At 36.4% G+C, this 16777-nt stretch overlaps 3 protein-coding genes across 6 annotated transcripts in view; 1 reads left to right on the forward strand and 2 right to left on the reverse strand.

Moving 5' to 3' along the window:
* The first annotated feature begins 66 nt into the window (after positions 1-66).
* Positions 67-4532, forward strand: LOC122084142 (germin-like protein subfamily 1 member 1). Of its 3 annotated transcripts, none has more exons than XM_042652232.1 (2): positions 67-663; positions 4201-4532. In XM_042652232.1, exons 1-2 carry the CDS (start codon positions 117-119, stop codon positions 4293-4295), a joined length of 642 nt encoding a protein of 213 aa, XP_042508166.1. In that variant the 5' UTR covers positions 67-116; the 3' UTR covers positions 4296-4532. The 3 variants fall into 3 exon arrangements, with proteins under 3 accessions (XP_042508166.1, XP_042508172.1, XP_042508159.1); XM_042652238.1 differs by having other exon boundaries at positions 4204-4532; XM_042652225.1 differs by lacking the exon at positions 4201-4532 and having other exon boundaries at positions 67-977.
* A 1406-nt stretch (positions 4533-5938) lies between these two features.
* On the reverse strand, positions 5939-7815 carry LOC122091536 (probable galacturonosyltransferase-like 9). The gene has a single exon (XM_042661577.1). It carries the CDS (start codon positions 7464-7466, stop codon positions 6282-6284), a length of 1185 nt encoding a protein of 394 aa, XP_042517511.1. The 5' UTR covers positions 7467-7815; the 3' UTR covers positions 5939-6281.
* Positions 7816-16106: 8291 nt separating this feature from the next.
* Positions 16107-16777, reverse strand: part of LOC122085751 (pyruvate dehydrogenase E1 component subunit alpha-1, mitochondrial-like) — an 11208-nt gene continuing 10537 nt past the window's right edge. The window contains exons 8-9 of one of the 2 annotated variants that reach the window (XM_042654329.1): positions 16360-16437; positions 16107-16277 (exon numbers count right to left, since the gene is read on the reverse strand). In XM_042654329.1, the coding sequence (XP_042510263.1) occupies positions 16393-16437 (45 nt within the window). In that variant the 3' untranslated portion in view covers positions 16107-16277; positions 16360-16392. Of the gene's footprint in view, positions 16438-16777 lie in introns of both variants that reach the window. The other variant, XM_042654321.1, reaches the window with a different exon arrangement.

The raw sequence follows: 16777 nt of genomic DNA on the forward strand, positions 1-16777 counted from the left end.
CGCTACTCTTCCTCACTATCTCTTCAACTATATATGATTTGGGTTGGTTCAAACTACTCAAAACCAAAACCATCTCATTTCTTCTAAGCTTCCAGCTCCAGGAGGAAGTGGTCAATATGATCATGGTAAAAAGCAAGCATTTGCTGCTTCAGATCCTTATTTTATCAGCTCTATTGTGTATCATAACATCAGACCCTGAACCCCTTCAAGACTTCTGTGTCGCTGACATGGCGAACCCTCATTCAATGTTCCTCAATGGTGCACCCTGTGTTAACCCATCACTAGCAGTTTCATCTCACTTCATGACATCAAGTCTATCCAAGCCAGGCAACACAAATGGAAACCAATTTGGTTTCAATGTCACCCTCACCAGTATCAGAAACCTACCAGGCATCAACACACAAGGTCTCACAATGGCACGAGTAGACATTGCAGTTAATGGGTTTGTCCCTCCACACACTCACCCTCGAGCTTCTGAGGTGACCATTCTCCTTAAGGGTAACCTTCTAGTAGGCTTCATTGATACCTCTAACAAGCTCTACACACAGCAGTTAAGAGCAGGAGACTCTTTTGTGTTCCCAAAGGGTCTTATCCATTTTCTCTATAATATTGATATGTTCTCACCGGCGGTAGCCATTTCCGGCCTTAACAGTCAGAACCCAGGTGCGCAGATTGTATCATTAGCTACATTTGTATCTAAGCCTCATGTTCCAGATGAAGTTTTGAAAACTGCTTTCCAAATTGGAGGCCAAGATGTTGAAAGGATTCGAAGGAACCTTGGTGAATGATAATGAAATTCAATCAAACTGAAAGATTATACCTTTCTCCATTAACATGTTCTAATTGTATCCTTTTAATCACAATTCTAATTCACCTACTCAGTTAATACTGAACTATATTGGTTGTTTTTTTTTTTTTTTAATGCGGATATTGAACTATATATTGTTGGATTTAATACTATTGTTTCATTGTTGGGTCTAATGCTATTGTTTCATAGTTTCAAAATATTTCACTTGCCGGGTGGAGATTGGATATGGGTATGAGCGTGGGTCTGCATCCATATATATACATTTGTATATGTATAAGGATACATGTACACATACATCTGTATATATATATATATACACCTATACATGTAAAGGTACGTTGTCAATAAATATATATATATATATATTTTATAACAGATCTAAAAATTTTGACAAGGCATTAACAATATTACATAGAGTGCTTCTATTATTCTCAACTTTCTTGAGTCTTTATATGTATCTAGTTTTCAGAGTGTCTTTGTATGTCTAGTTTTTTGACTAATGAGTATAGCTTTTGAGCAAACCCAAAGGGGTAGTCGAGTTGACAAGGGACCTTCGCCTTAGAAAGTTTGTGGTTCTGAGTTCGACTCCTTTTACCTCCTTAGACCACTTATATGGGGGTATTTAGTGCTCTTCACTACTTTCGGTGAAAGTTAAATGATTCTCATTATTACTTTATATTCGTACATATATATACTAGTTGCTACAAACTAGGAAGAAAGGATGATTCAGAGGAGTTCGTGAATCCATTTTCATGAATTAACTCAGTCTAAGGTTCTTTGAAACATCAATTATCAATTACCATTAATGGAGCACTAGAATATGATTCTACGACTACTCCATTTGTATAAGGTGATAATTTTAGAGAGTAGCTTGGATTAGAAAGAGTGTGAGAGGACTTGTACTATCAGTAGTGTGTACATCATTTTCCCTTTATACAATTGAAAGAGCAGTTGTCATCTAAAGATGACACAGGAAACTAGTTATGAGAATCAAGCTTTGAGTAGATTTTCCCTCGTCAATGACAAAAGTGTAGCACAATAGGTATTGTGCAAGCCATATCACAATGTCCTTCGATTTTTAAGCCACATGGAGGGATGATGTGGCCGAGATTACTTACATGTTAAATATGGTGATTCGGCTAAACTATACATATGGTCTCCAAAATAAATAAATAAATAAATTAGGCTTTGTGCTGGGTAATTGCCCAATTATACTAACCTTAGATGAGGATACCCTATGTTATGAGGTACTTCATAATTATCATTTCAAAAAAATTTCCTTGCAAATCCCATAGATGAGATCAGATTGATTGATATAGCATGTCAGAAGCCTGGACTTTGGAAGCGACGATCCAACTATGTTATAGAATAAAATTTTAAAACACTTTTTTTTCCATTTTTTTGGGTATATTTTCGAAATTCCATTAGTCTCGTAGTTAATATACATCTTAATCTTTTTTTTTTTTTTTTAATTATATACATGGTGTTTTTTTCACCTCAAACTGTTTTATGGGATCTATTGAAACTCAATACAAATTTATAGAAGAATTTAGTGATATGCAATACATAAATTTGAAAAACGATATCCATTTCAAAATTTAGGGATTTTTTTTCCCCAAAATAATGATACTATCATGATCATTGGTACTCTTGGCACCCATGGGGACTCCACTCCCATCATATGGCTAGGTTTTTTCTTGCTCCCGATCATGTTCAAATGTGTTTATTGGTCATGTCTAAATAAAAAATGCCAAATGATAGATAAATATAAAATTAAATTTACAAGCAATAATAATTTTTCAATTTTGGTTCTAAAGAGAACTGTAAAATTAGGAATTTGTACCTATCAAAAAAAAAATAATAATTAAGAATTTGTTTCTTATCATTTGATTTATTTAGCAAGTTAGTAAAGCTTTCTCATTTAGTACCAAAAAAATTAAAGATTAGAACTTCCTATTAGAGTTTAATCTATCATTAATCTTCAAATGCTTCTCTGCTTTCTAAGGTGATCATACTGGGGCTTTGTGTTTTCTGCTTGAGTTTATGGGTATAAGGGGATTGGGGTTGGTTTTTATTCTTGTATTATTACTCTTTTTTTTTTTTTTTTAATGGAAGTCTCTATTTCCTTTAAAAAAGAAAAGAAAATTCCTCTCCCCTCGCTCCCCACTTTCAACACAAAAGTAAATGATTAGTTTGTATTGCATTATGAAGGAATCAAAATGATTGACAAGAGATAAGAGTTTGATTTATATTTATGGAAAAAGTGTTTCTGAGCCTAAGGTATTATTTAAGTCCTCTCACATAAGAGTTCTTAATTATTCTTTCTCTCTCCGAAATAAATGAATATAAACTATATTATGAAAGGATGTAGGAAATGTTGTAGGCATAGAGAACCCTTTCCTCTCTTTTATTTTATTGAAAGAGTAAAATACGATCCCACGTCGTTGATCTTGGGAGTTGAAGTGAGATCTAATCTAAGACCACCTTAATCTTGTCATTCATCAAATTGATTTCTTCCAAATCTCAATATAAACAATATAGATTGTATTGAGAGACTTGAACATGTCTTTTTTTTTTTTTTTGACTTGTACATGTGATGATAAAAGAAAAATTAAATAAATAAAATATCTCAACATGTCATTGCTCACAACTCTACATGTACTACTACAATACAAATTTATAGGAAAACCTTGACATCCTGAGAAACCTTGATCTCTAAATGTTACAAGAACTAATCGACTATAATCAATTATTTAGAATTTTTTTTAGGAAAAGATTCCGTAAGCCTCCATGATCAGGTTACGATACACAATAACCTTCATATTCATCTCTCTCCTCACATGAAAATGTTCCCTCCTTCCCTCAGACACCAATGGTAATCATTACCAACCACCTCCCCTTTTTGGCATTTTTTTAAGCACTTAAAAACTCTCAAAATAGCAGCATGCCATTTCTTTTCTATGTTTATATATGGCAAACATCTATAATTAAATTTTGGTACTTAAATTTATGGGGCAAGTATTTTCAAGGTGGGATAGGGGTCACGCGTAGACATAGGGGCACATAGGTCATTCCACACCCCTTGTGTCCAGGTGTAACCCCTATGTCCCACCCGAAAAACTTTATTCCTAAATTTATTTATGACTCTCTATCTCTCCTTAATTATCAAAACAGGATGTCATGTTCATGTTCTCAATTTTCACTCACTTGCTATTTTGTGTGAAATGCTAGAAATCATTGCCTTGTAAACAAGAGTAACTGAACCGCATGATTATTATGAGTAATGTTAGAAAGTGGGTCACAGATCTAGGTTCGGTCCATTTGCCTTTTAAAAATATTGCAACTCTATCCTCAATCATTTTCAATGGACTGATTATTGTAATTTGTGACAGTAGTTACTCTAATGACTCTGCTGAGGCTATGGGCATCAATTGTTGCATTTGATAAGATTTTTGTGGTTGTCTTATGGATTATGGATATGCAGTGAGTGCACAAGAAACAGAGGCAACAAAGGATCACAAGAAGCCAGTCATTAAGGTTCCGAAACCATCACCATTTGGAGTGAGAGTCAAAGTCAAGTTTGTTGAAGGTATCAGATCAAAGAATGGGAGAGTGACCATGGGAACTTTTTTTTACTTTTCTTTTGAATCTTACAAACGTAATGAAAGATTTCAATTTGATTAATGTTGTTAATCAAAGAGTTCACATTGATTAATGTTGTGAATCTAGTGCCTAGCGCATTGGCTTGCAGCTTCTGATTGAAGAACAAATGCTATGAGGGTAGTGGATCGAATCTGGTTTGGGCTCCTTTGTAGTGCTACAGGACATGTAGTGCACATCCAATGATCAAGAATGCTCAGACATGGAGCCCAAGACACTCAAGCTCAGCCCAAGGCACTCATGGTCGTTGGATGTACACTATATGCCCAATAATGCTACAGGCGATCTCAATCTATCGAATCCTGTTACATAAGTGTGTGAATTTATATTTAGTATATTCCACCCCTCTCCATATCATTCTTCCTACTGCTTTATTGTGCGTGGGTAAAGTCCCATTGAGCAGCTCATTAGGAATAAAATATAAACAAAGTGTTATGATTTCCTTGGCCCATGACTTAACAGTAAGGGTAAGGAATGAAAAACTTTGTTCAAATTTAGATGATGTAGTTTTGTCTTTAATGAATTTTTCTTTTCCCATAACAAAATATGGACGAAAAGATTGCCACAACGTCGGTTCAAAACGAAATCGCACAACCCCTCACATATCAATTTAAGCATGTATCAGAAATCAAGCATTAGAGGAAATTCTCTACCAAAAAATATAGAGGAAATATCACACCTCTCCCCTTAACTATGTCGAAATATCAACTTGACCCCGCATTTTTTCAAAAATATCATTCACCTCCATGGTAGTGATCATAGTGCTCAGGACAAGCCCCATACGGCAAGCTACGCTTTCACAAGACCAATGGGCGATAGTGGGTATGCCAAAACTCAAACCCACAATCAACGGACTTGAGCGGTGATAGATTGAAGGATTGAGGGCATTTTCACCACTAGGCTACCAACCCCATTGGTATACCCCTTTAAGTTACGAAGAAAACTTCATTAAGAAGCAAGAGAAAGTACAAAGCATAAACAGTGAAATCATGCTAAGAAATAGCCCCCATTAGCACCTCAATTAATTGGATAATTATATATAAAATTCATCTGTTACTTAATTTAAGAAAAAATCAAAAGTCAGATCCAAATTCCAAGTACGCGATCTACTGGATTTATCAGTTTTATTCTGGGATTGACTTGATCTGAGATTTAAAATTCTATTTGAAAGCTAATATTCTTCATTACATGTGATTGAAATTTGAATGGTCTGTGCATTAATTTCTGTCAATATCTTCTATTTCTTAATTCATTCACCTTATTCTTGGATCGATAGATGTTAAAACGAAATCAGTTCCATAGTATCATAGTTCCGTGTTCTGAATGGACTCTCCTACATATTCATGGATTGTAGTTCTGAAATGAAAGCTTATAGCTCCAATTCAGCATTTGAGCCTGTAGTAACAGAGCACAAATTTGATTCTTTTGCAGAGTCGATCAAACCAAATTCATCACCAGAAACACAAACAATTCAGAGAGAATGAATCTTGATAGTAATCATACAAACAAACCCATAACATTATACTGATATTGGCATAAAATCCTTTCCCAATCCAGGAGTTGAAAAGGACTGAACAGAGTAACATCTCTCATGGAGAAACAGAGAGAAAAGAAACTCTCAAATGGAGATGGGAACTGGGAAGACTATCAAATGCACCTCAAAAAAAAAAAAAATGAATATACAAAGAAAAAATTACCCAATCTCAAAATCCTGAAGGGTTTTGTTTCTAATCTCTTCTTTATACAAATGAAAGAAAGAATCTCCTTGAATGTCAAAAAAGAATCAAAGAAAAATGAATCGAACCTTCTCTGATTACAATGAAGCAAGCAAAGTAATCGACATCTGTAGTGAGACCAATATTTCTACTTCTTGTCGTTGCAGTTGAGGTCTGTAGAGATCGTAAGGTTCCCAAAGATAATCAAGAGGGCATGGCTTCCTCTCATCAAGTCTCGTCCATGGTTTCCCCTTACCACTCCAATGAAGCAAACTAACGCCGCCGGGATGTAAAGTTCTGCAACTGCCCACCACATTATCCCCGCCAAGACCATGTTGATTCCATCGGTGGTTAATGGGCTCAACATTTCCAGCAAAAATCAGCAAGAATGGAGGAAGTGAACCCAATTCGTAAATCCTTCTCTGTTTCTGCAACTGCATCCAACTCTCTACCCTCTTCCCGAAATTTCCGTGTCTCCATCTGTCGAGATCCATAACCATCACACCTGTATTGAAGTAGCAGGGCTTCCTGCCCTTGAAAACCCTCGACAAGGTCAGATCAGCCCAGAAGCCATCAGAGAAATACTTGGTGAAATTAGCGTGACAGTACTCTGGTGCTCCAATGACACGCGACCCAGTAAGCGAGGTGTCCCAAAGCTTCCTAATATCGTCTACGACAATGACATCGGAGTCGAGATAGATCACCCGGTGAACGCAGGGCTCGAGAATGTCAGCCAGATAGTTCCTCGCGTAGTTGAGTGGGTTCTCGAGAGCTTGCCTGATGGAAGCAGAAATGAGATTCTTGACGGCATCGACTCTGAAGAGATAGACCTTGAAACTGAGGGAAGGGAAGGTTGATCGAACAAGTTGGGAGAGCACCATATGGTTGGCCGAATCAGATTCAGCAGCGACGAAGTGGAAGAAGATGTATTCAGGGCAAGAAGAGTGCTTGAGAACGGAGTGAACCGCAGCCATGGAACCCCTGAGATACTCTGTATCAAGAGTCATGGCGATGTGAACATGGCCTGGGTAACACTGCGGCGATTCCATAGAATTAGGCACCAAAAAGGAACATTCAACACCATTTCTGTATTCAGGTGCTTCATCGAAGGTGGGCAATCCATGGAGTAATCCTCCAACATCATCTCTGCTATAGCTGTGTTCGTCTCTGTCCCCCGAATCCGTAACAGGGAGAAACCTAATCGCGTAAGAACCAGGAAAGAAAAGAAGAAGAGAAAGAACTGTAAAGAGAGATTGAGGCGATCTGGGTTGGGGAAGAGACATTTCGAAGGAAGGAAAGAGAGAGAGTGGTGAGGAAAAGGATTCAAATCGACATTTGCGAAAAGAAAAGGAAGTAGGAGGAGAAGATTAGGAGAGAGAGAGAGAGAGAGAGAGATGAGAGAGACTGCTACACTACTATGGGGACAGGACGAGAGAGAAGTTGGAGGGTTGGACGCGTTGCTTTATACTCTTTTTCTGATGAAAACGCGGTTTTGGCTTTTGGGTTTACATTGAAAATGAAAATGAAGTCTCCATTGGAGAGAAATTAATAACAGAGAAAGGACTAGTTGTTAATGGGTAGGGAAGAGATTACGGTTACCGAGTAGGGTTTTGTCCTCGTTTATCCTTTTAAATTCGTTGCAGAGACTAGAGAGAGAGAGAGAGAGAATCCACCAGTTTTCCTAGCTGGATTTGTGGAGAAAACTAGAGACACAGTAGTGGTGTGGCTGAGAAAAATAAAACATGGGCTTTCCTTTCTTTAGGGTCATTTACATCCCCTCCCTCGTGTTTTGCTCATATTACATCCCTTTTTCTTATGTTTTTAGAAATTACATCAATCTCCCCTGTCAGATAACGTTGTTAGTGGGGTGTTAGTTTTGGATGTTAAAAGACAATTTTGCCTTTTATCTTTAATCATAATTAGTATTTCGATTTTACCCTTGTGTCTTCTCTCATATCATTTTCCCCGAAATTGAAAACATATTAGAGAATAGAGTTTGAGGAAAACCGAAATAAGGTAATCATCGTCGATGATAGGAAGCGACTATAAGCGACGACGAGGACGGTTGCAGACGACGGCGATTCCAGGCGATGGTGAGGCACTCTCCATTCTCTCTCCTTTCCTTATGATTTTTCTGGTTCCTTTACTCTTTTTATGGTGACTGTATAATTTTTTTTCAATTGACTTGAATATGGATATGCACATGTAGCAAAGGAGTCCTCTTGGCCAGACCTTTGTTTTTTAAAACAAAAGATTGAGAAGAGAGGCCATGACTTCCCCTGCAAACCACTGAGACAAAAGACATTTCTTATTCCTTAACTCTTTTTACTACATCAATTGGAACAAAACAATTAGAACACAAAGGCTAAGAGGTTCTCTACTCTGGTTGAAGAAGAAAATGCAAGCAAGTGGACAGACTTGTTACCAGATAGCAAGGACTACGAAGAGGCCATTGGAGCTGCGGTTCTTGGATCAACTAATGAAACATCCAAGACAGTAGACACTTCTAACAATCCTGGGATTTCCTAAAGAAAGATCGACAAGAGGCTAAGAGTTTTCTAGGATATTACACTCTCACTTAGACCCAGGGCCTAACTCAAATCAACATCAGCTAGGATTCCAGTTTTACAATTTTTAGTAGTTAATGTTTTTAGGTTGGAGATGAACTTATTCTCCTCATCTCCATTCAGCTTCCACCTTTTGCCAAGCGCAGTTCACCATTCGTAGTTCGTCGTTCACCAACAAGGAGGTCATTTGTCACCTGTGGATGAGTTTCTCACTAACAAGCGTGATATGTTCAATGGCCGAAGGTCAGAGCGACACCAAAACTTTGATCGCCAATTGTTGTATGCCATGTGTAGTTCGTCGTTCGTAGTTCATTGCTTGCTGTTTGCCAAGGAGAAGGAAATGTATCGCAGGGATGAGTTTCTCATTAAATTGATTTTAAGATTTGGGGAAGATGCATATCAGGGTAGAAGGGTAAAATTAAAGTAATGAGGGGTAATATGGGTATTATAAAAGTATTTTATAAAACTAACAGTTAAAAGTTAACGGAGTGAGCTTATTTGTAATTTTTAACATATTACAGGGGAGGTTGGTATAATTTTTGAAAACACAGGGGAGGGTGATGTAATATGAACAAAACACAGGGGAAGGGATGTAAATTACTCTTCTTTTTATTCTCTGGTTCTGGGCTTATGAGGACAGAAGGGCATTGAAGGGAACCAGCTGTGAGGTGATGTTGACAACTAAGGTGGGCCCCACATTAACTCCCTGGGAGTCCAGAAGCCTGAACTACAGAGGGGAGAGTGGAGAGGGGAGAGAGAGGCGGATGCCCAGGATGGACGGTCCACTCCTGAGTCCAGAGTCAAGACGGGCCCACGTTGAACTCCACACCTCCCACCTTGTGATCACGTGCACCACTAACTATTTCACTGATGTCTCTGATCATCCATCTGATTCATCACGTATGGTAATGCTAGGGATGTGTCTAGTGTCTGTTTATATATATATATATATATATTTTTTTTTTTTTTTTAAATATACGTTTTAGTTTCAGAATCTATTTCAAGAATACACATCAAACATAGCCCAATAGCATTGTTATGATTATTATATATTTTTTTTTCTTTTGATAAAATTATACTATATTCAGTATCTAAATCGTATTGATTAATACGTATCAATATCATTAAAGATCGATATTGATTTGATATCAAATTTAAAGGCAAATTATATAATATGTCCTAATACGATTGATCCCTATTGATATTGATATCAGTTGAGACTACTAACATCATAAATATTGAGTTAAATCCTTGATTGCTACATCATTGTTTTATTGTGTAGAATAAAGCTTTAGAGGTTAAAAATGGAGTCTGTTTAATGATAGAATCAAACTCTTAAGAAAAATCTAGGATTATGGGAAAGTGAACATTAATGATTGAAATACCTTAACCATGTATGAAAATATATGGGATGTATACGAATACCAAGGAGAGCGGTTATATAGGGAAAAGTTTTATTAAAACCTACCATCGTGATATCATTGATTTTTCTGACCTTTGTCGAGATATCCTTTCCATTTTTTCAAGAATCTCATTCAAGCATAGGAACCCATAAGCGAGGAGAATTATTTCTTCACCATGTGTGAAGGATAACTCATCCAAGAATATATGTTTGAATATTATGAATTTAAAACTTGACAAATGACTTATAGAAATAGAACATTGTATGATTCAATTGTCACATCATTCTACGTACAATTTTATAAATCATCAAAAAAAGTTTATCTTAACAACCATTTTCCCTAAAATATGAAAATCAAAATGTTTCCATTAACTTATTCTATTCTACTTATACTCACAAAACCGATGACTCAAGACCTGAGACTTGAGACTTGAGAGGGTGTTGGAACATTAAAGTATATGTATGTTTTGGAGGTAACCAAACTCCCCATAATCTACATAATATATTTTTTTTTTTTGGTAAGGATAATCTACATAATAGGCTGCGTTCTTGGAATGTTTTCTAGTTCAAAAATGCATCTCAAGGAAGCATACCAAATTTAGCCTTAGTTTTGCACCCATAATCTTTAACTTCTAAACAAAATCTCATCTTCTCAACCTTAATAATTTATGGGTTTGGGCATTCCACCCCATGAAGATATCAACTCTACATTATCATTAAAGAAAATAAATTATACAAACTAATCTCATGAAAACAAAAACAATTAAAAAAAAATAGATTCTATATATGTAAAGCAAGACTAGATCTTAAGCGATCTGACGCGCATAAAACTCCTCTGCAATGAGAATTCAACAGTTGAGATGCATAACAGGTCCTCTTACTGTAGAGCATTTGAACCACCTCTCTTAGGCCCGATTGAATAAGATTAATAGTGTGGGCAGTTACAAGTAGTTAGTAGTTAGTGCCCTTGTTCCGTGCATGCATGTCTTGTTTCCAACTACTGCCTAGCGCCAACAAAGACCGAACTAACTACGTCTATACGTCTCCATGATGAATAGTTTTTGGGGGGGCAATCAAAACAAAACAAAAAAAAAAAGTAGGTTTTGGTGGGCCCACACCTGATGGTGGTAGGCTGGTGGCCCCACCCACCAATACTAATGAGGGCAGAGATATTTTGTTTGATTTTTTTCGTTTTTTCTTGGAAGACTTTTGGTTTGTTTGATTTTTATCAGTTATTATTGATTTTGAGACCACCATTTTAGATTTGACTATGGTTGGTTTACTTGGATCACAATTTTTTTTTTTTTTTTATTATCAGCTAAGATGAAGAGATGCATTAGATAATATTGGTCTTAGTACATACCATATTCATTCTATAAGTAGCAATCCTACTAGTTAGAGTCTGATAGGCCATCTCCTTAAAGATCTCTTAGAATTCTATGTCTGCTTATATTACAAAAGTGAAGATAATAGGGATGGTTATCCATTTCACAACACAACATTACTAGAGTTCTTGGTCATAGGTTTAGTAGTTTGTCATAGTTCTTATTGAGAAGAAGTTTGATCGCCTTTGAATCGCTCTACACTTGATCCACTTTCTATTTGTTGATTCTTGCTCATCCCAACCCTGTCAAGAGACCTAGGGCCTCCGCTTCACCACCTTTTCACGTCAAAACATAATTTGCTTCACATAAGATATCTTGCTTTTGAGAGATAAGAATACTAACAAACATATTGTTTTCTCATCTGTTATACCAGTGATAGCAAATGCATTTGTGCTCATTGTTGGTGGAGTTGAACTAGTGTTTTGAGATGAGACAGATATCACCTATAGATATCACCTGGTCTTCCTTCACGAGGCGATTGATGATGTTTGTTACCCAAAATTCAATTTGCTTAATAATACTGTTGCAATCTGGTTTTTGTGCACAAAAAGTGGTTTTGTTTTTGTGATCCCAAAGGAAATAACACGTTATTATCATTACAGAAAAAAAATCATTTTTATTCTTTTTTGGGGAGGAAACCGGAATTGAAACAAAATAAAACAATTTTTTTGACTGAATCACAAGGAAGTCTATCCGGTTTGAAGCCTAATATAACCGTTGCCCAAACCTTTCTAGAGAGATCACACTCAAACAAAATATGAAAAAGAGATTCCCTTTCTTGGTGTGTCTCTCCTCCCTCAAATATGGGGTAGAGATGTCTTTTCATCAAAGGAGGAGAGAGAAACTTGGATTCAAATCCTCTCTAGCTAGTGGGACGTTAGCACAGCAAATATTCAATGTTTAGGATGACTCAGGCATACATCCCAATACATGGGTGAGCACCCTTAGGTCCACTTAGCCGTCGGATGATCGATAGGCGTCTCAGTGGTTGGAGAGAATCTGAGTTCAAGAAACTCATGAGAGCACTGGCGTAGGTCATGCTCCTGCATAGAAATTTTTTTTTTTTTCCATTAATTATTAAGCTATCCACAAATTTAGAGAAAATGATCTTTTCAAATACTATTGTAAAGAAGGCCAAATGTATAATAGAAAGTCTTGGAAGATGGATAGATGGCAATGCAACTCCTACATCTCAAAATTTCTACTGTTCCAACCATGGAAATGGTAACTATTAGAGAAGGACCTAGTTTTTATGCATGGTTGTGTACAAACAGGGTCATGCCTTCCAGCCGTTGGAGGGGGTGAAGACAGAAATGGAATAACACATCTTTCATCCAATGGTTGAAGACACGATCGTGCATAAAACTTTTTACCATCTAAATAAATATATTTATTTTTGATATTTCATTATCTAATATTGATACTTGAACTAAATAAATAAATTTGGTGTTTTGTTGATATGAATGATGATGTTTTCAAATATTTCATTTTGTGACCATTATGAGACATGGAATTTTGTGGTGATCGCATAGGATTTTTTTATAATTTATTTACTATTATTCAATTATATCATTATTTAATCCCCTTTTTTTTTTGTAACTATTTAATTCCATATTTGATGTCAGTAGACAACAATGATTTTTTCCATTTTTATACGTGCATATACTTTTTTTTTTATTCTTCTTATACATACTTTTGGTACTATATGTTGAATTTTTTTGCAAAAATCTATACAAACTATTTTTCTTAGTTTCATTTTTACACATATATATTGAAATTTTACACAATTAAGGTTTCATCTGTGCAATATTCAATAAGAAAACTGTTTTTTTTTTTTTTTTCTGTTAACGATAGATGCATGGACTGGGTCATACTAGGGTTGAATTAGAACCATTTAACTTTTACTAAAAGGAGTGAAAATCACTAAACACCCCATGTGAGTATTCCAAAGTGTGTCTAGTGGGAGTCGAACTCAAAACATCCAAGTTTACGGCTCGTACCAATTTCATTGCTTACCAATTGCGTTACCCCCTCTTTTCTCATATTGATATATTTTCTAATTTTTTTTTTTTTCCCAGCCAAAAGAGAACGGCTGTCAGATTTTTTTTTTTTAGTAAAAATGAGTGGGACTCAACAAAAGGGGCATCCAGTTGATGAACATGTTTCTCTTATTTAGAATACTCTGTTAGTTAATATTTTTATTTGAGCACAGAGAAGCTATTTTTAATTCAATCTCCAGAAGGATCTATGTGTGTGTGGTAGGTGGTAAAAAGTGTTTCCATTTGACATATATCCACTTGTCAATTAATTATTAGTATTTGTTGGTACCACATGTTAATGGTAGGTGAATGTACTATCATGGATTATAAGAGGAGAAAGGTGGGATGGTTGGGTGGAGTTTATCAAGGCCTCAAGGGTGGTGTGTTTGGGTTGTGTCTTGGGCTTCGCTCATGGTCTCATGGGTGCCTCAGGATTCTCTAACAAATTAGAGGCGGGGAGATCTCTGCTGCTGCTAAGAGCCAAGGAGTTGAGTTGAGTTGGGTTTTGGAGTTTGGAGTCTAGTGGGATGCACGAGACTGCCACCGAATGAGCCAAACTGGCTGGGATCTTCTCTAAAAGACTATCCAACCTTTCACATGTATGCATGGAGTTACGTGCCAACCATCTAAGGTTATGTGATTTTAGGTATTAGGCCACATGCATGTGAGAAGTTTGGAGAGAAAAATAGTTGGAGATGATCCAAATCGCCCTACTCCTCTTCCATGAGTGCACCCTCCAATAATCCTCTGACAACCATCCAAGGTAAGTATGTGAATTTGAAGCCCAAACCGTTTATTGAAACTGAATTGAGTCGTTTACATCAAAATCGTAAAACCATTTAGTAAATGGTTCGGTTTTAGTTTCAAGTTTCAGGCCAATTAGCTAAACGGGTTGAAACCGAATCTAACTGTTTAACCCATTGGTTTCAAACCGAATTGAAACCATGAAAATCGAACCATTTAAACCATCAAAATTGATCCGATTAACCCGTTTAATGATTAAATAAGGCAAGGGCAGAATCGATGTATCATTTCAAAAAAGCTAAAAACCCTAAAGTAAAAAACGATTGGGATTTTAAAGCTTTGGTATGCTTGCGTGATTGGATGTAATGATGCAACTTTTGGAGGTAATATTTATTCTTTTAACCTCGTACGAAATTCTTTGGACATTAGTTTCATATTCAAAATAATTGTTTTCTTCCTTTAAAAGGAATTATTTGAAGCCTTGGAATATGTGTTTTCAGAGCCTTCTACTCCTACTTTAGCATCATTCACCACTACTAAAGGTGTTCATTAGTATTTAATACTTTTATTTGCATTTCACTTTCTCAATGTAATATTTTCTTTTACTTAGTTGTTTGGTTGTTTTAACAAAACATAATGATTTGCATTTCACATTTTCAAAATTGAATCATTTATCACCAAAAGTAAATTTTGGTAAACATGCTAATAAACTAACAAACCGATTGCTAACCGTTTAGAAACCATATAGAATAAACCAAAATTGAAACCGTTTAAAAACTGAGGAACCGAAACCGTTTACTAATTGGTTGCGTTTTCAAAAACTGCAACCATTTAGTAAATGGTGCAGTTTTGATTTTAGCCAAATAAATGTGAAGCGAACCAAACTGCACCGTTTAAACTGATACTGAACCAATTAACACCCTTAATCCAAGGGTTGGGAAGACTTGGTCATGCATCCTAACACCTACGAATACCTAAAGATATGTGTCCAAACACTCTCATCCTTTAGATGGGTCATCGCAGGGTCAGTAGTGTTGAAGACGATCTTTTTCTCCTATCAATTAAGGGCACATCAACTCCAGAGTCCCTGAGGCCTAGTTTTGTTTAGAGGGCTTTTGGTGGCATGAGATTTTAGGAAGGGAAAAATTATATTTACTTTTTTATTCTTAAGAGATTAATCTTTTTTATTAACTAGGGAAGAAAATCTAAAGTGACAATCGTCTGCAACCATTGCACTGGTGCAGTGAACATCAGGTTGTTAGGAGCATCCTTAGGGCACGTGCCCAGATGTTCTCAGCCGCCCTCTGATGCTCACTGCACCTCACTACTCACTACTACAAAGGATGTGAAAAATTATCAAATAACTTTCTTTTTTTTCACGAAATGGGAAAATATATTTTACTTTTTCCCTCTCCCCATGGGATCTACCCAACATTTGCATTATTCATGGCAATGGAAAAGTCTGCCTTTCCCTCCCACTTCCCATTCATGTCTTTCCCTCTACTAATAGGTGGAACTCCATTTGTCAGGTTTTTCACTCTCCTCTCAAGAAACAGGACCCTATGGAACCAACATGATACCTTAGGAATTCCTCTATCCTTGCTAACAAATAGAAAAAGGAAGTCCTCTACCCTCATATGATATCTTTTCACCAAAAAAAAAAAAAAAAAGACGAATACCAAACGTGGATATTTCAACACACAAGCATTAATACATGAATATATGTATATATGTGTGTGTGTGTGTGTGTGTGTGTGAGAGAGAGAGAGAGAGAGAGAGAGAGAGATACATTAAAAATCAATCCTCCATGCAAAAATGAATTGCAGATGCATCCTGCATCCAAGGGAAGAATCTAATGAGATATTTCACCCAGGAAAGGACTAATGTAATAACAAGGCCGTGAGGCCCGTGACTGAAACATAAGACCTCAACAGCAACTTCGTGAAGAATCAATTTCCTATACACAAAAAGGGCAGGTTACAAGCAGAGGCAATAGCCTATATAACACAAAATCACCTCCATCTTTTATTTCTTCAGACCTGAGAGTCAAGTCCTCAATCGCAGTTCCAACTTCAATGAAGCACCGCTCTCATTTCTTTCTTGTCAGGTCCAAATGCCTGCAACAACCAATCCAAGTCAGTCAGGTGTGGTCAGTCCTTGGATGTGTTTTGGGAAATCCATTCCTTAAGTGTTGCAACAGATGGTAATTGTTCCGGTTTTGGCTTCTCTGCAGTTGCAGGTTGGTTGGTCCCTTATAGGCTGTGTTTGTTTCAACATAATATTATTTACAGAATTTGTTGAAAATCAATTCAAAACTTTATAAGGATAAGAAAAGAGGAAGAATGTTTTACTGTAATGCAATACAAAAGGTTGGAAAATAATATCCATTTCAAAATTCAGTATGTCGCTTCATTGCTACTTTTGGTCAACCAACAAAAGACTACACACACACACCCC

The sequence above is a fragment of the Macadamia integrifolia genome, chromosome 1, assembly GCF_013358625.1.
Source record: "Macadamia integrifolia cultivar HAES 741 chromosome 1, SCU_Mint_v3, whole genome shotgun sequence".
Classification (NCBI taxonomy): domain Eukaryota; kingdom Viridiplantae; phylum Streptophyta; class Magnoliopsida; order Proteales; family Proteaceae; genus Macadamia; species Macadamia integrifolia.